The 24,848-nt window shown below is 38.2% G+C and overlaps 1 protein-coding gene across 10 annotated transcripts in view; it reads left to right on the top strand.

The window, feature by feature from the left end:
* Nucleotides 1-24,848, top strand: part of ASCC1 (activating signal cointegrator 1 complex subunit 1) — a 146,618-nt gene that overhangs the window by 90,203 nt on the left and 31,567 nt on the right. For all 10 annotated transcript variants that reach the window (XM_042909308.1, XM_042909307.1, XM_042909310.1 and 7 more), the window contains one exon: nt 5,252-5,371. In XM_042909308.1, the coding sequence (XP_042765242.1) occupies nt 5,252-5,371 (120 nt within the window). The remainder of the gene's footprint in view (nt 1-5,251; nt 5,372-24,848) is intronic.

Raw genomic sequence — 24,848 nt, 5'->3', positions numbered from 1 at the left:
TATGGCCTTGTAGAAGTGGGTTACCTAGTTCATTGCGTAAGGCAAGGTAAAAGGGTTACGTTTTCTTATATATGCTGTAAATAAAACTATGTAATAGGGTGACTTGTTTGTGGGCCATTTCTTCTTTTACAGTTTTGAAGACAAGGTATTTTTCTTGAGCAAAATCATAAGCTGACTGGGTTTGCAGTCTGCAAAGAATACTTCTTTGTCTTGATCTTTGCTCACTGATGGACCTAACTGTTCTCTCTCCATCTTAACCTAACATTCAAAATCATTGTTTGTAATTAGATATTTGCAATTTCCTTGCATATGATACAACTTTATGCTTTACCTTACAAAGCAGAGCAATTTTATCTGGTTTAGGAATTAGTCCTGATACTTTAACTTATTTCCAGATCATGTTTTGCCAAACGAAACGGAAAGCGGCTGCACTTTCTTGGCTGCCATGAGGGTAATCCTGCTAAGAAAAATTTAAAGGTAGATAAATTATTTGTTTAGGGAAGTGTTTGTTTTCTTACCTGTGAAAATCAGGCCACAGGTTTTTAATCACTGAAGCTTTATCCTGAGCTATGTGAGGATTTAGCTGAGTTCTTCCCTTTTATGTCTCCTGGTGCCTTTTGTGACTAAATGCCAAATCTGAGCCCTTTAAGCATGTCAGGGTTGGTGTGCATAGGAAATGAAGAGCAGCCTTAATAGTTCCTAAGAATTTTTGACATGACAGGATGAAAACAGTAATTGTAGTTTTTCAAATTCAGCAAAGCTTTTGAAATAGGACAGAGTTACACTGCCAAAAATCTGCAGTGCAGGCAAAAATTTTTTTGAAGAGGCTTTTTTCAAAAAGCTGAAAAGATTTGAAACCAGCTAGTAAAGCAACCCCTCCCCCCGCCAGCCCTCTTCTCCTACTTTCTCCTCTGCCACACATACTTGTTTAAAAAGCACATAGTGCAAAATTAACTTATTTCTGAGGAGAATGAGACTCAGAATTGGCTGTTTAGGTTGGTTAGAAGTGCCTTGTTTCCCTAACAAGGGAAAAATGTCTCCTAAAAATACATACATATAGCCACACACACACTTACAGCCCTGGTGAGTAGAATTCTCATTTAACTTTTTTATTCATACTCTTTGATCTTAGCTTTTGTACTTGATGTACTTAGATTGTCAGCAAATAGTGGCTTTTCTTTTTTTTTGAAATGTTTGTTTATTTCTTTTGAGATGGGGGAGGGGCAGAAAGGGGGGGGAGAGAGAGAATCCGAATCAGGTCCCATGCTGTCAGCACAGAGCCTCACAGGGGGCTGGATCTCCTGGGGTTCAATCTCCTGAACCCTGACTTCATGACCTGAGAATAGTGGCATTTCTAACCTGGGCCTTTTATGATGTAAAGATCCCAAATTAAAATATAAGAAGGGAAAACTTTGAAATTGATAGACTAATAAATAACATGCTGTGGTTTAATTTGATGGCTTTTTAAAATTGAGAGATTAAATCTACATGGCTAGATTGGGATTTAATTAAAACTGTGGTGCTAAATAGATAATATAGATATTTTAAAGAATATTTGTCTTTAATTTGGGGGTGTTTTTCGAGTGATGTTACCTGACCAGGAACAGAATTTTGATTTCAATTCTTAAGCTAAGGGCTCATGAAGCTGTATAGATTCCGAATGAATTATTCAGTGTTCAGTAAACGCTGTAGCTTTAAATGTATCCCTTGTGACTTTTCCTTGTGAGATGGAGAACACAAACAGTGCGGTGGCTCTGAGTATATAGTCTGACAAATACGCAGTATTTTTTTGGTTCCAGTATCACTCTTCTTGTACCTAAGTGTTCCCAGTAGGCCTGAGGTAAAACCAAATAAGTTAAAAAGGGACAAGAATAAGGACAGAAGAGGAGGAAAAATACCCATGGGTGAATGCTGGTTCCTGTTTATTGCCTCAAGTGTCAGTTGAAAAGTATGCTCACGGGTGTCCCAGGTGGACTCTTTGTCACCATGACCAAGAGTATGAGTCAGGTAAACCACTGAATTTCTCTCCCTCTTGGTAAATCCTAGGGAAGGTTGAAAGAGTTTCTGTTCCTACTCCTGAGACAGGCTTTAGATCCTGTTTCATTGTTGCATTTTTTGTTGTTGTTGTTCCTGGTACCCCATCTAATTCCAAAGATTTGAGGTGGTTTGGATTGAGGATATACGTACAAGAGAAATGTTAAAAGTCAGGGAGCTCAGAGATAAAGATGAAATGGGAGAAGGTTTTACCTGAAAACCAAGGAATGGTTATAATTACACTTGAGCATTAAAATTTAATAGTTTTCAAGCACTGGTATACTTGAACTAAATTCCAAAAAGAAACACATCCATTATTACACTTCTTACCTGATAAAAAGGAGCATGGCAGTTTTTTAGGAGAGAATCCTTTTCTGGTTCTCAATCCAAGAAAAATTTGTCATGTAAATCTTAACCCAAAATGATGATGAGCAGTGTCTTCAACAGGACTTTTGCAGAGAATACAAAAATATTGTTTACATGGTTCTCTCTTGGCTCGATCCCTAGAATTTGAGGGTAGAGCATTAGGCAGAATCCAGTAAAAACATTTTAGTGGGAAACTAAACCAATGGTATGGTGCTTTGGGGTGATCTATGTGGGGTCAGAGTTGGGGGGAAAAACGTAGAAAAATGTATGGTTAGTATTAAACTTTTTTTCATGTAAGTTTGTTTGACTATACCTTGATAGGATTGAATGGCAGTCTTCTGTGTTGAGTTTTCGCTTTTATTTGGAACGGAGATCTTCTGTGCTGTTGGTTGAAGCTATAGGCCTCAGATAATAGTTCAGAGCGTGGCTTGTGTTTTGGAACACCCCACTTATTAGAGGTGGTAACAGGGATACTTATGATGGAGGCGGTAATTTTTATTGAATATCTGTCTAAAATAGTTTCTTACTGAAAAAAAATTCTGGTCTTGTGCAATAATATGGTCTTGAATTTGTAAGGGAATATTTACCGTGAAGATTCCTAGACTACGAAGGGTCTCTCTGTGGCATTGGTGCAGTGTCAAGAGAACTGTTTTGTTTTGCTTTTTTAGGAATTGTCCTTTGGTTTATCCTAACTTCCTTTTGTCTTTGAGCTAGTACCACATTTTTTTTCAATGACTATGTAGGCATGTGTCCACATTCTTCTCAAAATTGTCCAGAAAAGCTTCTCTGTTTAGTGTAGAACATCCAGTCAGTGTTTACCAGAGATTTATGGAGTTTACCTATTTTACATAAGGCATTGTGCCCGGCTGGGGATATCAGAGTGGACAAAATGGATAGATTGTCCAGCCTCATGGGGCTTGCAGAAGACTGTGTATGGTGAGCTGATTTTTAGCTGGGTTTCACCTTGGCACTGCAGGGCCTTTTCTGGTTGAAGGATAAATCTGTTTAAGGAGTCTGGGAAGGAAGCAGAAGGGTGAAGTTTTACTTAACATGAAAGTAATACCTGCACCCATGAAACTAATGTAACATTGTATCTCAGTTATATTTCAATTAAAATAAATAAAGTCATACATAGTTAGTTTTAGAAAAGTCGAAAATTATAGATAAACAAAAATATCACTTTTAATCTTACCGCTTAAAGATAATTACTATTAATGGTGTGGAGTATGTACTCTCAGACTTTTTAATATGCAAGTCTGTATTTCTTCTTTGAGGTGTAATTTACTTACAGTAAAATGCACAGATCTTAAGTGTAGTTGATGAGTTTTAACAAATGCATACACTCATGTAACTTCAGCCAAATCAAGATGTAGTACATTGTCATCACTCTATGAAGTTCCCTCATGACCTTTTCCAGTAAATTCACTTCTCCCAGCAGCAACTATTGTTCTGATTTCTATTTCCATAGATTAATTTAGCTTGTTCTTGAATGTCATATGAATAAGAAATCAGTCTGTACACTTTTGTGTTTGGCTTCTTTGGCATATATGGGCATTTTATAAACTTATGTGTGGCTTCTTTTGCATATATTTTTTATATTAACTTTTTAATGGATAATACATTTACATGGTGCAAGATTTTAAAGATTCAAAGGATATGCAGTGAAGGGTTTCCTTCCCACTGCTATTCCCACCAAGCATCCTGCTCTCTTCTTTAAAGGCAAGAGATTTTTCCAGAGATTTTTTATACGTACAGGGAATGGATATATATATATATATATATATATATATATATATATATATATATATATACACACACATATATATATACACACACACACACATATACATATATATGTATATGTATATATATATAAATTTTCTTACTCCCATCTTTTGCACAAATAGTAATATATAGCATGTACATTGTTGTGCACCTTTTCTTAAAACCTTAATGAATATTTAATTTGTTGCCAATCTTTGGTTGTTCCAGACAAAGCTTCAGTCAAACTCTGTGCCCAAATTGTTTTTCATGAGTATAAGTGTAACCTGTTACATCATATCAGGAAATAGTATTGTCTGGTTGTTCTTTTGTGTGTGTGTGTGTGTGATAAGTTTGATCAGTGGGTTCAGGTGTGGTTAGCCTGATCCATCGTTATAGAGCTCCCCTCTTTATATTTTCTTTATATTTCAGCCTTTTGCCATTAAGTTTTAGCAGCCATTGCTAATCATTGTCTTCATCCATTATTTCATCAGGGGTTGCAAAATGGTGATACCCTGATTTCATCATTACTTCTGCGTTTATTAGTTGGAATTCTTCTGTAAAGAACTTCCTTTGTCAGCTATGGTTGGATACGTAGCTGAATTCATGATGATTTCCTTAGGTTTGGCTCCCAGAAATTGAGTTGCTTGGACAAAGGGTTTCTACTCTTGAAGACTTTTTATAAATATTGCTGTTAGGATGTTATACCACTTTATGCCTCCACCATTGTTAGATGAGTAAAATACTGTTTGCAGCTTATAGAAATAATGAAATAAAACCCAAGAGATGGGCAACTCATTAAATGTCTTTGTCAATCAGAAGTGTCATTCCTTGGCTTTTTCTTGTGAGTACTAATAAACCGGTATTGGGACAACTGTAGTGTGACTTTGGAACTACTTGTATTTCTAGTTGGTGTGCATAGAACGCAATTTTGAAATTAGAAGGATGGTTAGATAATATTGTTAGTAAAAAAAAAAAAACCTCCCGACAATTTTATTTTTGGTAATATTTGTGTATAATAACTGTGTTTAAAATATAATGGCCCTCTTAGTTTAAACATTTGTAAAAATCTAACGTTTTTCCTTTGCAGTGACATTTCTGGGGGCAAACCCTTAGAGGTAGAGATGGCAGGGATAGAATACATGAACGATGATCCCGGCATGGTGGATGTTCTTTATGCCAAAGTCCATATGAAAGACGGCTCCAACAGGTATGTTTCTGGAATGCTTCTTTGTTTCCATCAAGAGGTGCCTAAAAGCACTGCTAGAAGTTCAACAAGTTTTGGTTCCTTTTCTTTGAGATCTTACTATCATAAAGAGTGTGTCAATTCTTTTTTTTTCTTTTAAATAGTAAGCAATTATCTTAAAAGAGGAATTTGTTGTAGGAAAAGTATCAGATTTTAGTCTGATAATTATTGAGTTACTCGGATGGTGGATATTGATTGTAGCAATCTAGTTTTTATGATGTATGCTTTCTTCATGTTTTTCAGTCTATAGGAGGCAGAAAGGATGGCATTTTAGGATGGTAGTTCGTTGCAAAAGTGACATAACACAGATCTAGTGAATACCATGACAAAATGGGATGATAACTATACAAACTCTATAAGATTATTAGGATTAAGCTAATCTACATGAAATGCTTAGAACAGTGCTTAGCACATACAAACATCCTCAAAACACATACCAACAGACGTTTACTGTTTTTTTATTTTTGTTGTTACTACACAGATCGCTTCTAGGGATTCTCAGTCTATGACCCAGGCTATTTCTGAGGCTAGTTTAGGCATCCAGAGCCATTTCTTCAACGTTTTTTGTTTTTTTTTTTTTTTGTTTTTTTTTTTTTTATTTTTGGGACAGAGAGAGACAGAGCATGAACGGGGGAGGGGCAGAGAGAGAGGGAGACACAGAATCGGAAACAGGCTCCAGGCTCCGAGCCATCAGCCCAGAGCCTGACGCGGGGCTCGAACTCACGGACCATGAGATCGTGACCTGGCTGAAGTCGGACGCTTAACCGACTGCGCCACCCAGGCGCCCCCAGAGCCATTTCTAATGTTAGTGCTGTTTATTAGTCTATTCAAGGTCTTCTGGGAGCAGAGGAGCTAAACTTGAATTGGAAGTTTGTTTTTGTGGTCTTTTTATTAAGGCGGGATAGAACAGAGCTCACCCTGAATCAGAAACCCTCCAGAGAAAATGAAAGTCTTTAGGCAAGCCCCCGAATTGATTTGCTTTTCTAGAGGATCCCTTGTAAGATTTCTCATATTTCAATTCAAATTGGTAATCTCAGTTATCTTCTAGCTCGTTTCAATTGGAAGTGAATTTGGGGCGGGGCTGGGCGGGGGGAAGGAAAAGACAGTATAGAATCAGATGTTGTGTGTGTTTTGGACCAGATTTGTCTTGGATACCTGGCATGTGCCTAAATAGCATACTAATGACCTTGTCTTAAAAAGTAGGGACGCATTGTTCTTTCAGGACATCCCAAAACATTTCTTATGAGCTTGGAATTTGATATCTGGTATGGATCATTTCCTTTGCATTGTGAGTTATAACAGTCCGATGTCTTCACCAGTTATAGGGCTCCTGTGTATGGAGTAGATTACTTTTCAGTTTTGTGAACAAAAACAGTGAACGATAAGATAGCAGTTCTCAAGATTTTTGTCTTCATAATCACTTAATTTCTTAAAAATTATTGAGGCCACGAGAGAGCTTTCTTTATATGGATTATAGTTATCAATATTTACCTTATTAGAAATTAAAATTAGAAATTTAATATTTGATGGTTCATTAAAAATAGTAATATTTTTTGTTTACATAAATAATGCATTTTTCATGAAAAATCTATTTCCCAAACCAAAAATATTTAGTGAGAAGATAGGCATTGCTTCACATTTTTGTAAATTTCCATAATGGAAGACAGCTGGGTTCTCATATCTGCTTCTCTGTTCAGTCTTTTGCAATATGTTGTTTTGATTGAAGTATACAAGAAAACCTGGACTCACACAGAAACGTATTTGGAAAAATGAAGAGTACTTTCAGTGTTTTCAGCTAATTCTGGATATTTGATACTACACTAAAACTTGACAAGTTACAGTTCGGTAAAGGTCAGAAATCCTATCAGCGAACATTTCATACTCTTGCACTAAAATCCATTGATCTCTTTTATATTTTGACCGGACCTTTAATCTATGCACAGTTTTGTATTGGTCATTTAGAAAATACTGGTTCACTGAGTTATGCACATCTTCCAAATGTTGACATATTTCATTATGCGATGTTAAAAATGTATTGATCACACTATTAATTTCACCACAGACTTTAAGTATTAAGAAGCTGCTGTCAAGCTCATGGTAGCAGAGACACATTTTCTAAAATTCTTATTTTCACTTGAAAGCTTAAATTTTATTATTGGCCCAAAATACTGTTTTCCTTGAAGTTCTTTTTTGAGAAAATGTCTGTCAGATAGCCAAGTCTGAATAACCGTAATTTGTCTGTCAGTCGTTCTTTCACATAAAAATGGTGTTCGTGGACAAAGAGGCTAGTTCAGCTCCAGCTCTGACAACCTCACAAGTGCTTTTCCTCCAGACAGCCATCTGCTTCCACATACAGCCCAGCTGCTTTATCCATACTGCTGATTGCATCACACAGATACATTAAAAAGACATGTACTCAAGGCCTGAGATTTAATAAAATCGATTATTTTTACAGTTTCATCAAGGATAAATGAAACTAGTTTTTTTTAAAAACCATGTATATATAGTGAAGAATATACTGCTGCTCATACAATTTGCTGCCGCCGCCTTAGTTTATACTAAGGTGCCAGCAGTTTTTCTGTTGTTGTTTTGTTTTAAAAACAATTTTTTTTAATGTTTTTTTATTTTTGAGAGGGAGAGAGACAGACAGACAGACAGACAGACAATGCGAGTGGGGCAGGGCAGAGAGGGAGACACAGAATCCCAAGCAGGCTCCAGGCTCTGAGCTGTGAGCACAGAGCCCAGTGCGGGTTTTCAGACTCACAAACCGCGAGCTCATGACCTGAGCCAAAGTCAGATGCTTAACTGACTGAGCCACCCAGGCGCCCCAAGGTGCCAGCAGTTTTACCCAGCATTGCTTTTGCACCGTCTGTGCAAATGTCATTACAACGAAAAAGGCGGACGGACAGTGTCATACAATTACTATAAATATAGTTGTGACCTCATGGGCTCCCCTAAAAGAGTCTCAGGGATCTCCAAAGGTCCACAGACCTTACTGCAACAACCTTTCATCTAGGTAAGGTTTTAATTCTAATATTGAAGATTGCATAGTTTCCGGGGAAATTATAACTTTTTTTTTTTTTTTTTAGCAATTACTCTTACTTGGCACTGTGCTTACATCGTATTATCTTCATTTTATCTTCACAGCATCTGTATAAGATGGATAGTATTCGTATGCCTGTTTTATAGATAGGGAGGTTCAGAGAGTTTAAGTAGTTTGGCTAAGGAACATATAGTCTGCAAAACCATGCTCTGAATCCCTATGCCAGAATAAAGAAGGTTTTCAGTGTGTGTATGCTAGGTTGAGTAGAATAGACTATGTTCCAATTCTTATTTCCACTTTTTTTTTTGAAAGTGATAAAATTCACATAACATAAAAATTACCGTTTTAACCATTTTAAAGGGTATAATTCGTTAGCATTGAGGACATTAACAACATTGTGCAACCACCACCACCAATGTTTCAGAACATCTTTATCACCCCAAAAGGAAATCCTGTACCCATTAAGCAGTCACTCTTCCATACCCCCTGTTCTCTCCCCAGCTCCTGGCAACCAGTGATCTACTGTCACTGTGGATTTGCCTATTCTGGGTATTTCCTATAAATGGAACCACACAATATGTGGCCTTTTGTGCCTGACTTCTTTCACTCAGCATAATGCTTTCCAAGGCTCATCCCTGTTGTAACAATGTCAGTACTTCACTCCCTTTTATGGCTGAATAACATTCCATTATATGGAGATACCACATTTCAAGTTGATCCATTTATCAGTTAATGGACATTTGGGTTGTTTCCACCTTTTGGCTATTGTAAATGGAGCTGTCTTCAATTCTTTTGGACTGACTCACTTCTAAAATGTATTACATTTTTTATTTCCTTGATTAACCTTATAGTTTTATAGGGCATCATAGCCACTTAGCCTGACCTCTGTTAATTTGCTTTCTTAGTATCTGTTACGGGATTTAATTTTTGTTCATACTGGTTTAAACCTTACTGTTGTAAAACTGAAGTCTTTGATAGCTTATAGACATACAGTTAACATGAAGCTATATGGAAAATTTACATGGGATTACAGCAATACAATAGTGAATTTTTCCTAATCTATAGCTTCAAGTCTGCATATGTCATAGACATCACAGTTTTTTATTTATTCTATTCTTGGTGGCCCCCAGAGGGAAAAAGAGAGGTTACTGGGAAGAGATAATAAAATCATTACTTTGAGTTTTTCCATTGGGTATCTTTACCTTTTGCTTTAATAGTTAGACTCTTGGTTCTATAGAAGGCCTTCAAGTGTAAAGAATAATGTTTTTGAGATTGGAAGAAAATAAGAGCTATAAAAGCTAGGTGGCTTTTGAAGACAGAGTTCAGACACGATTGGTACCCACATTAATGGAATGGTGAGTGCTCCAAAGGTGAATACACCCATTATTTTCCCAAAGATCCAGCCCTTAGAAATTGTGCACACTTACTATTGTCAAGGCTTTGTAAATTGAAAGATCTTATGAAGTATCCACCGAATCCACTAGTGTGATCAACCAAGAAGATTTTTGAATAATTCCCATCTCTCTTCCTGCCCATTTTTTTCTCTTTTGCCCATTCCTCTTCCACAGGGAGAGACATGTTTATGTTATTTCAAAAAGATTTGTAAAATTCCCTCCTTAAATGTGTGGTAATTACTAAGAGACTTAAACACCTCTTATTTAATTCAATTTTAAAGCAATTCAGATGCCTCCTTTGTTCAGGGTATTTTGGAAGGCTGTGCAAATTGATACGAATTGAGTAAGACATGGTCTGTTTTAAAGGAACATTAAATCTTTTTGTTTATATGAAGAGATCCTGCTCAAGACAAGAGGCATGGGAGAGAGACCATGTTGTAATAAAAACACATTCAAGTTTCTTTGTATGATTTCATGTAGTTTAAATCAGAGATTTCTTCCCTCAAAATGATTGAGTGTGAAGTGTCTGACCTTTAAAAGGATAGAACTGCTTAGGTCAGATTTTTCGTCTGGAAACTTGCAGCTGGGACAGCGAGAGGTTTACTTACTGATGCTTCCTTGGGTTTGGTAAAGCGTGACTGGGTAAGGAAGCTGTGGCAATCTTTTACTCATTACTTAGTAGTCAGCTGTTGCTAAGACTTAAGTATTGAACACAGTGGCTGTTCTGTTCTGTCTGGTACTGTCACTCAAGCTTCCATCCTTGCCCCTCTAAGAAGAATGGCTTCCTCACATTTTCCTGACAATACAAAGTCAACTCAGTTTCCTTCCTTTTTCCCCTCACAGTCTGCTATTCTCATCACCCCTAACCCACTCAGTTTCACTCTCTTTCTGAAGAATGGCATGCATTATCTCTGATGAGGCTAACCTCTTATTCTCCTGACCTCATTCCTTCTTATTTCCTCAAAGACCTGGCTCCATCAGTTATTCCACCCTGCAGTGCATTTCCAGGCTTCTTTTCCCTCAGGCATTTTCCAGATGCCCAGTGTGTGTGGTGCAGTAGACTCCAGGGCTTCCGTCTTAAGGAGGAGGCAGATGTCAGTAATTAGAGTACAGTCGGGTGAGGGCTCTGGTTGAGATTCTAGAGGTACGTAGATGGGCAGCAAAACTCTGCTCATGGGTGAGCAAGTTTTGTAAAGGAAGACTTTACAGAGAAGGTTTCTTTGCTGAATAAGGAGTTCATAGGCCAAGAGAGTAGCATTTTTGGAAAAGGGAATAATAGCAAGGACAGATCTAGAAGCGCTGTTTTGTACCATGTAAAAAGTATGTTGGATTTTTATTTGGTCATTTGTTTATTCAACAAAAATTTATTGAGTGCCTGTTGTTTGCCAGGCACTGTGCTAGGCTGTGAATATAGACTGGTGAATAAAGCCAGGTGCAGTCATTATCCCTACGTAGTTTACAGACTAATGTTGGAAACAGATGCTAACAAATAACACATAAATGAATAGTTGACCCTGGAACAACATGGATTTGAGTGGCACGAATCCACTTACATGCAGACTTTTTTCAGTAAATACAGTACAGAACTGTAAATCTGTTTTCCTTATGATTTTCTTAATATTTTCTTTTCTCTAGCTTTATTGTAAGAATACAGTACATAACACATATAACATACAAAATATGTGTTAGTTGGCTGTTTATGTTACCAGTAAGGCTTCCCATCAACTGTGGATGGTCAGTAGTTAAATTTTGGAGGACTCAAAAGTTATCCATGGATTTTCAACTGTATGGGGGTCAGAGTCTCTAACCCCTGCATTGTTCGAGTGTCAACTATAATTGCAAAGTGTGATAAAGGTGAGGCAGGGGGGGAAATGGTGCTCCGTTAAAGAGGAAACTATCATAGCAATGTGGACTGGAGGAGGACAGGGTCAGGGAAAGTCTCTAAGGATCCGATACTGAATTGAGATCTAAGGGACTGAGAGTTTGCAGGCAAAGGAGAGGTGGGAAGGCTCTTCTCACCTTTTGTCCTAGGCAAAAGAAAATATAGAACAAAAGCCCTGAGGCAAGAAAAAGTCTAGCAAATTCCAGGTATGGATGAGGTTTAATGAGGGAGAGGATGGGGTAACAGGAGATGGCCATGTGAAGAAATTAGAGGGGATTGGGTAATAGATAAGAGAAAGAAGATTAAACACAAGCAGAATAACTAAAAACAGACCATATCAAGGTAAATCATGATAGAACTGCAGAGCTCTAAAGACAGAGATCTCGAAAGAAGTCAGCCACGAAGGGATGGCAGGTATAAGGACCTCTCAGTAACAACAGTGGAAGTGAAAAGACAGCAGAGTATTTTCTAGAGGAAATAATGGTCAACCTGGAATTGTGTACTCAGGAAAAAAAATCTTTAAGAACAAAGGTGAAATGAAGACTGTTAGAGATGAACAAAATCTCAGAGACTTTATCACTGTGAGATCTGCAGTAAAGGAACAAGTAACGGATGTATTTCAGGAAAGGGAAAAGGAATCCAGAATGTCTGAGATACAGGAAGGTTAGTATGAGATGCAGAAAAGAATGGTAGATACATAAAATGGCAAACAGTGTCTGTATAAAATAACTATTTTATAAAATTTGAGAGAGTTGTGGGTTTATTGTTGTTGTTGTTTTTAAAGTAACTCCACGTCCAGCATGGAGCTCAATGCGGGGCTTGAACTCACAACCCTGAGATTAAGACCTGAGCTGAGATCGAGTCGGATGTTCAACTGACTAAGCCACCTAGGTGCCCCATATATTTGGGAGAGTTTTTAAAAAAAAAAAACTGGGGCAATCTCACACTTCATGGGTTTGAGCCCTGCATCAGTCTTTGCGCTGATGGCATGGAGCCTGTTTGGGATTGTCTTTCTCCCCGTCTCTTTCCTCCTCCCCTGCTCACGCTGTCTCTGTCTCTCTCAAAATAAATAAATAAACTTTAAAAAAAAAGAACTAACATTGTTCAGTTAACATAACTGGCAGCTAAGAGCACTGTAAGTCAAGACTAAGGAGAATTTTGAAGTTGAAGTATTCTAATTTTTTGTATTATTATTTGGGGAGAGTGGTGTTAAGATATTTCTTTAACTTTGTTAAGCTAAATGCACATAGTAAAAATTTTAAAGTAAATCTAAGAGTATATAAATAATAAACAAGTAGAGAGAAAAAGGAAAAAGGAACAAATGGAAATTAAATCCAAAAAGGAACAAGCGTAGAAAAAAGTGGGATGAATATTTAATGTAAGATGGCAGGACGAAGTCCAGACATATATATACATTAGTGATACACATTAATGAATAAACTTACAGCTTAAGATATTATAAGAAAGATATAAACAAAATTCAGTTATATGCCCTTTACCAGAGATACATCCATCCATGAGGTTGCAGTAGTAGAAAGAAAAAAGATAACACTAGGCAACTACCAAAATGAAATTATGAAGTTGGCATAACAGAATTAATATTAGTAACAGAGAGTACTGTTACATAATGATAAACAATTTACCAAGATGTTATCATTTTAAACTTGTACCCACTCGAGCATCCCCAAAGTAGATTCAGCCAAATTTGTATAATTAATTTTTTAATTTAATTTTTTAATTGAGAAATCCATCATCATGGGAGGAGATTGTGACATATCTTCCAATAATTGATAGGCCAAACAGATACAAAGTCAGTGAAGATACAGAAGCTTTTTTTTAACTTATTTTTTTTGAGAGAGAGAATGTGCCTGTGTGAGTGGGGGAGGGGCAGAGAGAGAGAGAGAGAGAGAGAGACTCCCACAGGGCTCAATGAGAGGCTCACTCATGAACTGTGAGATCACAACCTGAGCTGAAATCAAGATTTGGTCACTTAACCAACTGACAGCTTAACCCAGGCCCCCAACACAGAAGATTTTAACAATTAACAAGTTTAAAAAAAACAACGATGGCACAAAAATGGACACCCAGATCGATGGAACAGAGTAGAAGACCCAGAAATGGACTCACAAATGTATGGTGAACTAATCTTGGACAAAGCAAGAAAGAACATCCAATGGAATAAAGACAGTCTCTTTAGCAAATGGTACTGGGAAAACTGGGCAGCAACATACAGAAAAATGAACTTGGACCATTTTCTTGCACCAGACACAAAAATAAACTCAAAATGGATGAAAGACCTAGACGAAAGACAGGAAGCCATCAAAATCCTCGAGGAGAAAGCAGGCAGAAACCTCTTTGACCTTGGCCGCAGCAGTTTCTTATTCAACACATCTCCGGAGGCAAGAGAAACAAAAGCAAAAATGAACTATTAGGACCTCGTCACAATAAAAACTTCTGCACAGAGAAGGAAACAATCAGCAAAACTAAAAGACAACTGACGGAATGGGAGAAGATATTTGCAAATGACCTATGAAATAAAGGGTTAGAATCCAAAATCTGTAAAGAACTTATCAAACTCAACACCCAAAAAAACAAGTAATCCATTGAAGAAATGCGCAAAAGACATGAATAGACACTTGTCCAAAGAAGAAGGCTAACAGACGCATGAAGAAATGCTCAACATCACTCATCATCAGGGAAATACAAATCAAAACCCCAATGAGATACCACCTCACACCAGTCAGAATGGCTAACATTAACAACTCAGGCAACAACAGATGTTGGCAAGGATGCAGAGAAAAAGGATCTCTTTTGCACTGCTGGTGTGAATGCAGACTGGTGCAGCCACTCTGGAAAACAGTATGGAGATTCCTCAAAAAATTAAAAATAGAACTACCCTACAACCCAGAAATTGCACTACTAGGTATTTATCCAAGGGATACAGGTGTGCTGTTTCGAAGGGGCACATGCACCCCAATGTTTATAGCAGTGCTATCAACAATAGCCAAAGTATGGAAAGAGCCCAAATGTCTATCGATGGATGAATGGATAAAGATGTGGTATATATATAGAATGGAGTATTACTCGGCAATCAAAAAGAATGAAATCTTGCCATTTGCAACTACATGGATGGAACTCGAGGGTATTATGGTAAGTGAAATTAAGAGAAAGACAAAAATCATATGACTTCACTCATGAGGACTTGAAGAGACAAAACAGATAAACATAAGGGAAGGGAAGCAAAAATAATATAAAAACAAGGAGGGGGACAAAACATAAGAGACTCTTAAATACAGAGAACAAACTGAGGGTTGCTGGAGGGGTTGTGGGTAGGGGGATGGGCTAAATGGGTAAGGGGCATTAGGGAGGACACTTGTTGGGATGAGTACTGGGTGTTATACATAGGGGATGAATCACTGGAATCTCCTCCTGAAATTATTATAGCACTATATGCTAACTAACTTGGATGTAAATTAAAAAGTAAGCAAATATAAAAACAATGAGCAAGTTTAATGCAATAAGTCATTTCTGGAATTATACACCCAGCAATTAGATAATTCATATTCTTTTCAGGTATATGCAACAGCTGAAAAAAATTGATCACACAGTAGACTGTAAAGTAAGGCTTAATACATTTCAGTGAGTTGGTATCTTACAAATCACATTTTCTGACCAGAAATACAGCAAGGTTATTATCTACAATGACCAAGTTACTAGAAATAAGAAGAGAGTTTAACAAAGTGATTAGCTATAAAATTAGTATAGTTCTGTATAGCAGCAACAAACAGAAAATGTCATTTATGAAAGATACCCAGCCCTGTGACTTGCTTTGACTAATGGAATGGGACAGGAATGATTTGTAAATCTGTCATTGCTAGGCCTTAAGAGATTTTGCAGCTCTTTTGTTTTCAAAGTTAACCTCTTAGGACTTGGTTGCTATTTAGGGACGTCCAAACTCTCTGGCTGGAAAAAAGACCTCAAGGAAAAGAATTTAGGTGTCCCCAGTTGACAGCCGGCACCAAGGCTCCAGTCATGTGAGTGGGGCCCTCTTGGATCCTCCAGATCCGGGTGTAGCTGCCTAAAGAGGAAACAGACCAAAAGAGTAAATAGAATAATTATAAATTATAATAGATTCTACAAAAGAAACAAACAGGAGGATAAGAAGAATAACATAGGGGGACCTACTTTTAGATGCAGTGGCCAGGGAAGGCATCTGTAAGGAATTGACATTTGAGTTCAGACTTAAAGGATATAAAGGAATTGTGGTAAGAGTGTATGAGGCAGAGAGAAGAGCAAGTGCAAAGACCTTGAGAAAGAGCCTAGTGTGTTTCAGCACTTAAAGAAGACCAGGAAGATAAACAAGGGAAATGAGGCCAGAGAGGCAGAGACCAGATTACACAAGGTTTAGACAGTTGGTAAAGAATTTGTATTTTTTTTCCCTAGGTGGACCGAAAAGTTTTAAGCAATATAATGACATGATATTTTTAAAAAGGTCATGTGTGGGAGAATGGATTAGGGGGGAAAGAATGCAAGTGGGGAAATCAGGTCATACTGCAATCTAGGCTAGAGATGAAAGTAGGTAGCCAGGTTAGAGCAGTAACAATGAGGAAATGAAAAATAAATAAGAAGACACCATCCATTTATGGTAGCAACAAAACTCGTAGGTACTTAGGAAATAACTATAATAAAGTATGTATAAGACCTTTTTGCAGAAAATTATAAATTATACTCAATAATTATAAGTTACAGTATAATTGTAACTTATCAATTACATTATATATACATGAGAGATTGCTCATGTTCATTGATAGACTTAATTTCATAAAGATGTCAGTTCTCCCCAAATGTTCTATATAAACTTAATGAAATTACAGACTACATATGTAATTGAAATGAAGATCCAGGAGCAGGAGGGGGAAGTAGTTAAAAGTCATTACAGGAATGCAGGTGAGAAACAAGGCCTGAACTAGAATAGAGCTATGAGAATTGGTACGTGGATGCAAGAAGAGTAAAATCTGCTGGATTTGGCAGTTTTCTGAAGGTGGTGTGTAGGAGTCCGATGAATAGGATCCATTATGACTAAGCTGGTTTATCTCAGGAACACAAAGATGAAGTAAGACCAGAAAATCTAATAACATCCAACTCAATAGATCAAATTTAAAAATGTCTAAATACATGCCTAAAAGCCTGCTGATGAAATTCAGCCTGTTTTTTTTTTTCATTAAAAACTTTCAGAAAACAGAAAGATATTGCCTAATGTGATAAATAACAATTTTAAAGCAGAAACCAACAATCCTATTGAATGGTAATTTACTGGGTTTGTTATTGCCATTATATTCAGAAATAAAGCAGATGTAACCACCATCACTCTTAAACACATTGTTCGGAAAGTTCATGCTAAATCCTAAGCTATAAAACAGAAGACAGATGAAGACAAAAATTGCCATTGAGGATAACATTATAGTCTACTAAAAAAAAGCTCTAAAATTGATAAGGAAACAGTAAAAGTGCTAATCAGTGTCATAAGTGGTTGGACAAAAGATAAATATCCCAAAATAAGTAGTTCAGTACTAACAAATTGTTAGTTCTAGACACTGTTTAGACACTGTTTTAGGCACCATAAGAGATACAAAAATGGGTAAAATGACCCTTATTTTAAGGACCTGAAATCTACCTAAGCACTAAACTATTAAAAGAAAACACAAATTTTAAAAAATAGAAGAAAACTAAGTAGATGTTTGATAAATGACATGAGAAGTCCACTGCTGCTGAAGGTATAAATTAGGAAAAGCTTTTCAGAAAGCAAGCTGGCACTTTATACCAAGAGTTTTATTTTATACTCCTTGGACTTGCTAATTCTCCCTATGGGAATTTTTCTGGTGGAATTAATCACATATGTGGACAGTTCACTGTATGTGGAAGATAGATCTATTACAGTATTGCCTGTAATAGTATATACTGGAAGCAATGTAAATATCACAAACAGAAGAGTGGGAAATAAACTATAGAACACTGTAGAATAGAGAATACTAGGGATCGACTAAAAATTGTGTCTTGGAAAAATGGCAGATATTCACTATATAGAGTATTATGTGATGAAAACAGTTTACAAAACAATTTATAAATACACGTTTACTTTTCTCCCCCTCGGAAGTGGAAGAGAGAGCAAGAGAGAAATAAATCCCTTAATCTCAATACATAAAAATCTTATCAGTGGTTCCTTCCAGATGGCAAGTGATTTTTTTTCCCTTTAGCTTATCTGATTTTCCTTTTCAGTAATGTGGCTATAACAGGCAAGTGTTCTACCTGTCCACCTTTACTTGGTCAGGTTAGGGTCAGCAGTAATTAGTGTGTATTTGTAAGTGGTAGAATTATAATTTGACCTGGCTCTGACTGTGAAGCTCGTGTTCATGCTGGGGCAGAAAAGGGGATTAAGAACAATTGGAGACAGGGGCGCCTGGGTGGCTCGGTTAGGTTAAGCACCCAACTTCAGCTCAGGTCATGATCTCACGGTTCATGAGTTTGAGCCCCACGTCGGGCTCCGTGCTTACAGCTCAGAGCCTGGACCTTCCTTCAGATTCTGTGTCTCCCTCTCTCTCTCTGCCCCTCCCCCACTCTTGTTCTGTCTCTCAAAAATAAATGAAAAATTAAAAAAAGAAGACAGAGGTCTTGGACACAGACTGCTCTTTTGAGAAGTTTGGTGAAAAGAAGATGAGACAACTGTATGTATGTGTGCAGTTAAGAGTTAAAATCCACAGCTGTGCAGCCTGGCATATCTTTTGGCTTGCCATCTTCCTTTCACAGCCAAGCTTCTTTTCTTTACATTGTTTTCTCTTATGAATGTAAAGGCTTACAGATGGGTAAAGTGAAAATTAACTGGCTCCCTTACCCCCTGCCCTGACCCTCCCACCCGGTAGACGGTACACAGGACAAATAATGCTTAGAGGCATCATGTACTATGCATATTGTTTTACACAGACAGGACCACATTACACACGTGGGTTGACAGTTCATTCTTCTCATAACACGTAACCTAGAAATTACTTTTATGTCAGTGCCTGTAGATCCCATAAAATAAAACTGCATTTGTCCTGAGGCATAACCTATATGCCATAGGAGTTATTTGCTTAGAAATTTCCCATCAGAAATTCAAATCAAAACTATAATGAGATATCACTTCACACCTGTCAAAATGGCTAAACTCAACAACACAAAAACAACAAGTGTTGGTGAGGATATGGAGAAAGGGGAACCCTCCTGCAGTGTTGGTGGGAATGCAAACTGGTGCAACCACTCTGGAAAATAGTGTGGAGGTTCCTCAAAAAGTTAAAAATAGAACTACCCTACAACCCAGAAATTGCATTGATAGGTATTTTCCCAAATAATACAAAAATACTAATTCAAAGGGATACATGTACCCTGATGTTTCAGCATCGTCAACAATAGCCAAATTATGGAAACAGCCCAGGTATCCACTGATTGATGAATGGATAAAGATGTATGTGTGTACACGTACATACATACATACACACAATGGAATAATATTCAGCTGCCAAAAAGAATGAAATCTTGCCATTTGCAGTGACATGGATGGAGCTAGAGAGTAAGTATTATGGTAAGTGAAATAAGTCAGAGGAAGACAAATACCATATGATTCCACTCAGGTGGAATTTAAGAAACAAGACAAATGAACAAAGGGGAAAAATAGAGGCAAACCAAGAAACAGACTCTTACCTATGGAGAACAAAGTGATGGTTACCAGAGGGGAGTTGTGTGGTGGGGATGGGTAAAATAGGTGATGGGAAGTAAAATACATTTGCAGTGATGAGCACTGGGTGACGTATGGAAGCATTGAATCACTATATTTTACACTTGGAACTAATATTACGCTGTATGCTAACTAACTGGTATTTAAATAAGAACCTTAAAAAAGAGAGAGAGAAAGAAAACATCTACCATCATTTCATCTCTTTTTTTTTTTTTTAATGTTTATTCATTTTTGAGAGAGGTAGGAAGACACAGAATCTGAAGCAGGCTCCAGGCTCCGAGCTGTCAGCACAGAGCCTGATATGGGTCTCTTACCCACAAACTGCGAGATCATGACCTGAGCCGAAGTCCGACGCTCAACTGAGCGAGCCACCCAGGTGTCCCACATACCTTTTGAATTAATTAATATTCTTCAGTCTAGCATTCAAGATCTTCCAGTAGGAAACCAACTTAATATTTCAACTTGATCTTCCACTGCTTTGCACTTACTTACCCCCAGCCCTAGCCAACTTCACTGCTTATTGATGATTCTTCGGGTCTTTGTTAGTGTTGTGTCTTATGACTAAAACTTTTCTCATGTTACTCCTCATCTTTTTCCTTTTTGCTCTTTTTTTTTTCCTTTTCTTAAATAGACTATAAGATTCTTCATGGCAGGGAGTACTCTTATTCAGCACTGTATATCCAGTGACTTTTAAAATTCAGGTTCATAGATGTTTAGTGAATGTTACTCACCTAAGTCGTTCACTCATTCAGCAGATACACAAGATGAATTGAGTACAGTTAGCTTCTTGTCCTGAGCCCATCCTCCTAACAGCCTGTTCTGTTCCCAAAGCAGCTATACTCTCTTCCACGTTTAAATTACCTGAAGCACCTTGTCTTGCTTGTGTCATTATCAGAGTCTTCTTTATAGTTACCTCAGTAGATTATAAGCTCCTTAATACAAAGGGCTGTTTGCTTAGTCTTCTTTTTAAGGTTCATTTATTTATTTATTTTGAAAAAGTGAGAGAAAGAGAGGGGCAGAGAGAATCCCAAGCAGCCTCTGCACCATCAGCGCAGAGCCCCACACAGGGCCCAGACTCATTAACCATGAGATCATGACCTGAGCTGACATCTAGAGTTGGATGCTTAACCACCTGAGCCACCCAGGTGCCCCTCGTGTGGTTCTTCATTTTCGTAGAGACCAGCATAATGCCTGTATGCAGTAATCTCTCAGGAAATACTAACTATGGGACTGAATTAAACTGGAAAAAAATCCCAAACAAAAGCCTGGAATTTGTACTTTCTAGGAAGTCGGTGATCTTCCTGCAATACAAATACATATCTGTAAAGATGCCTCTGGAATGCTTGAGCTCTGGAGCGCTTACAGGCCTTTTAAACTAAGAGCTTAGATTTAAGGCATTAATAACTGGCTTCTGTTTTCAAATTCAAAGCACTGTCTAAATGATAAAGCTACGGGGCGCCTGGGTGGCGCAGTCGGTTAAGCGTCCGACTTCAGCCAGGTCACGATCTCACGGTCCGTGAGTTCGAGCCCCGCGTCAGGCTCTGGGCTGATGGCTCGGAGCCTGGAGCCTGTTTCCGATTCTGTGTCTCCCTCTCTCTCTGTCCCTCCCCCGTTCATGCTCTGTCTCTCTCTGTCCCAAAAATAAAAAATAAACGTTGAAAAAAAAAAAAATTAAAAAAAAAAAAAAAATAAATAAATGATAAAGCTGCTTAAGAATAATACATCATTTTTCACATAGCAACCCTATATTATTTTTAATTCTGTTATGAGGAAGAAAGGCATAGAGCAGCTTTGTGACTCATTCATAGTCAACCAGGAAAGGATCAATGAAGAAAGAATCAGGAGGCTATACTTTTAGAAATATATGGACATACTGTCCAACGCGGTATGTATGACATCAACCTGAAATTTAGTGACTGTACCCAAGTACCCTTAAATTCTTTTAATAGAACTCCAGAATATTTGTCATCTGTGAATTGTGTGTGCATGCAACAGCTCTTGACTGAGAACTGATTATGTGTCAATTAGGCATTAATTTAGGTGCCAGGGTGAAACAGGGGATAAGATAAAGAGCCAGCCTTTGTGGAATGCACAGTGAATTGATAACAGCAGAACCGACTTGGATTCTGGTCTCTGTCCTGACTGGGAGCAGCTCAGTCTGTCTGTCTGTGCTTTACTCCTCTTGCATAAAATGAGAGGTTAGACTAGAACTTTTTAAAGGACTTTAGTTCCTTCAAAGTCCTAATAAGTCTTGAATTGGACAGAAATCTTAATTTTCCAGAAAGACAGAGCTGGAAATTGGTTTCTTTCATTTAGTCTGTTTAATTTCCTTCCTCTAATATTTCTTGCTCCCTGTTTCTGTCTAGTTGAACTCCCTATTCACTTCTTTTTCTTTAATAGAGGGGAGAGAAAAGAAGGGCATCATTCTGCTGTGATTTGTAATTGAGGTAGATTTTGAAGTCCTTGGTTATATTCAGACTTAAGTTATGTTGTAGCGTTCAGAAGTATTTCAAAACCTTATTGTTCCGTCATGGTGTTAGTTCATCAGAAACTTTAGACCCGAAATAATGTAGGTCTTTGCTTGGAGATCCACATGCACAATTAATTGAATCAGCTAACTGTAAAATTAGAGTTCTGTGCAGTGTGAATAGATTTTTATTTTTCCTTTAGGAATGTGGGGACAAAGTTGTTTTCATCCTTTCCCCCTTTATAGCGCAGTCCTTAAGGCACGTACTCGGAAGCCACACAGCATGGATTCTGATTTGGGGTCTGCCACCAATTAGTTAATATGATTTTGGTCAAGTTTTTTTTTTTTTTTTTTTTTTTAATTTTTTCAACGTTTTTTATTTATTTTTGGGACAGAGAGAGACAGAGCATGAATGGGGGAGGGGCAGAGAGAGAGGGAGACACAGAATCGGAAACAGGCTCCAGGCTCTGAGCCATCAGCCCAGAGCCTGACGCGGGGCTCAAACTCACGGACCGCGAGATCGTGACCTGGCTGAAGTCTGACGCTTAACCGACTGCGCCACCCAGGCGCCCCTTTTTTGGTCAAGTTTTATAACTTGTCTGTGCCTCACTTTCCTCATTGGTAAAATGGGGATAATAATTCATTGCGAGGATTAAACGTGTTAACAGATCTCAAGTGCTTAGAATAGTGCTTGATACTACCACTCTAGTTGACTTCTGTACCTCTGGTCTCTTCTCCTTCTAAAGTGTTTTCTACTCTGCTAGAGTCAGCTTTCAGAAATGGACATCTGACCACATCGTTCTCTTTTTTAAAATCTCCGTGGCTTCTGATGGTCCAGCCACTACTTATATCAAGCTCATCTCCACTGTTCTTTTTCCCTCATTCTCTGCTATAGCTATATTCAGTAATCAGTTTTCCAAATAAGATGTGATCGTGCATGCCTTGGCATCTTTGCACACGCTGTTTCTTCTGCTTGAAGTGTCCTTCCTTCACTGGTTTTATCTGCAAATCTTCAGCGATACTTCAAGACCTCATTTATTTTATTTTTTACATTCACTTCTCACTTTTTAATCAGTCACATGCATCAGTTAACCAATCACAGCCAGTAGTTACTGAAAGTCAAGTATAATGGTGCACTGGAAGATACAAAACAAATACAACATGCTCTTGAGCATATAATCTAGTAGAGGAACAGGACAGACAGACTTGAAATAGCAAGGGACTGTCACTGAGAATGCTAAGGAAAGCACACGTAAGTGAAGCAGCATTTCAGAGAAGGGCAGAGTCACTGCTCACAGATACGGGGGAGTGGGGGTGTTAGGGTGGTTAGAAAGGCTTCATGGAAGAGTGGGATTTGAGTTGGGCCTGGAAGGATCTGCATAGGTGGAAACTGTAGCCCAGGGAACAGAAGGCACAGAGGTGGCAGTTGTCAAGCCGCTCAGTGGAGGAAGCCTGGTAAGAAAATGTGCATGTTGAGGAGTGCTGAGGTCATGGGGCAGCAGGTCCCTAGGGTCTCCAGAGCCTGGAGCATCCTGAGTGACCGGTGTGTTGTGTAACGTTCTACCCCATGCCGGCCACACTGGATCCTGACGCAAAGGGAAGACTCGGCAGTACTGGCCCCAACTTCATTCAAAATTTTGAGACTCCGTTCATCATGAGTTTTTTTTTTTTTTGCATTAATTTTGATTTTTAAAAATATTGCATTAAAACATGATTTATTGGGGCACCTGTGTTACTCAGTAGGTTAAGCATCCGACTCTTGATTTCAGTTCAGGTCATGGTCTCACAGTCATGAGATTAAGCCTCATGTTGGGCTTTGCGCTGGGGCGTGGAGGCTGCTTGGGATTCTCTCTCTCCCTCTCTCTCTCTGCCCCTCCCCCACTCACATGTTCACACTCTCTCTCCAAAATAAAATAAAATCTTTAAAAAAAAAAACCACATGGGTGCACCTGGGTGGCTTGGTCAGTTAAGTGTCCAACTCTTGATTTCTGTTCAGGTCATCACCTCGTGGTTCTTGAGTTCGAGTCCCACGTTGGGCTCTGCGCTGACAGCATGGAGCCTGCTTGGGATTCTCTCTTTCTCCTTCTCTCTCTGCACCTCCCCCACTCTTGCACACGTGTGCTCACTCTCTCTCTCTCAAAATAAATAAACTTTAAAATAATAAATTAATAAAAAAATAAACTGTATGATTTATTTAGGTTACTGCATTTTTTGGCACCCTCTTAAATTTTGTGCCCAAAGTAATTTCCTCACTTGCTTCACCCTAGTGCCAGCCCTGTGTTCTAGTTCTGAAGTTTGGTGGATGGGACATGAGTATTTATGATTATAATTTATTATTATTATTATAAATAATAATGTTAATTATGGTTTACTCATTTACAAATATTTTTTGGTTCATGGATAGTATTTCATTAAAAAAAAAAACACAAGATAAAGAACTTAGAATTTTAAGAAGATTCATTCGGAACTTTGGAACCTGCAAACCATGGAAGGGAAGATAATTGTGTTCCCGAGTCAGTTTCTGGGGGACGTAGCTTCCTCTTGCTGCAGTATATGCAGTGCAAGCAAAAAGAGTTGTTTTGCCCACGTCTAAATGAGTGAAAGGTCACTGGAGGGTAGGGGTACTAGAGGCTGCCGTCCACTTGGAGACAGACCTCAAGCAACTGAGTTGCTGTAGCCAGAGTATTCTGCCTGAGGCAAGATGGGCCACAAAATGGGCCACACAGGTGGGTTTGGCCCATATCTCACATAAAGCGAACCTGTCTAGCTCTGCTCACTGGCCACAGTGCTTACACTGTGGGCCATTACACTTGGGCCATGGCCCAAGAAGCAATGGAAGATTCCCAAACTCTCTAAGGTTCTCAGGGCTACTTGTATCCAGGAAAAG

Source organism: Panthera leo, chromosome D2 (assembly GCF_018350215.1).
Source record: "Panthera leo isolate Ple1 chromosome D2, P.leo_Ple1_pat1.1, whole genome shotgun sequence".
NCBI classification, from domain to species: Eukaryota; Metazoa; Chordata; class Mammalia; order Carnivora; family Felidae; genus Panthera; species Panthera leo.
Note: the sequence above shows the minus strand (reverse complement) of the source record. Positions and strands in the feature narration are given on the sequence as shown.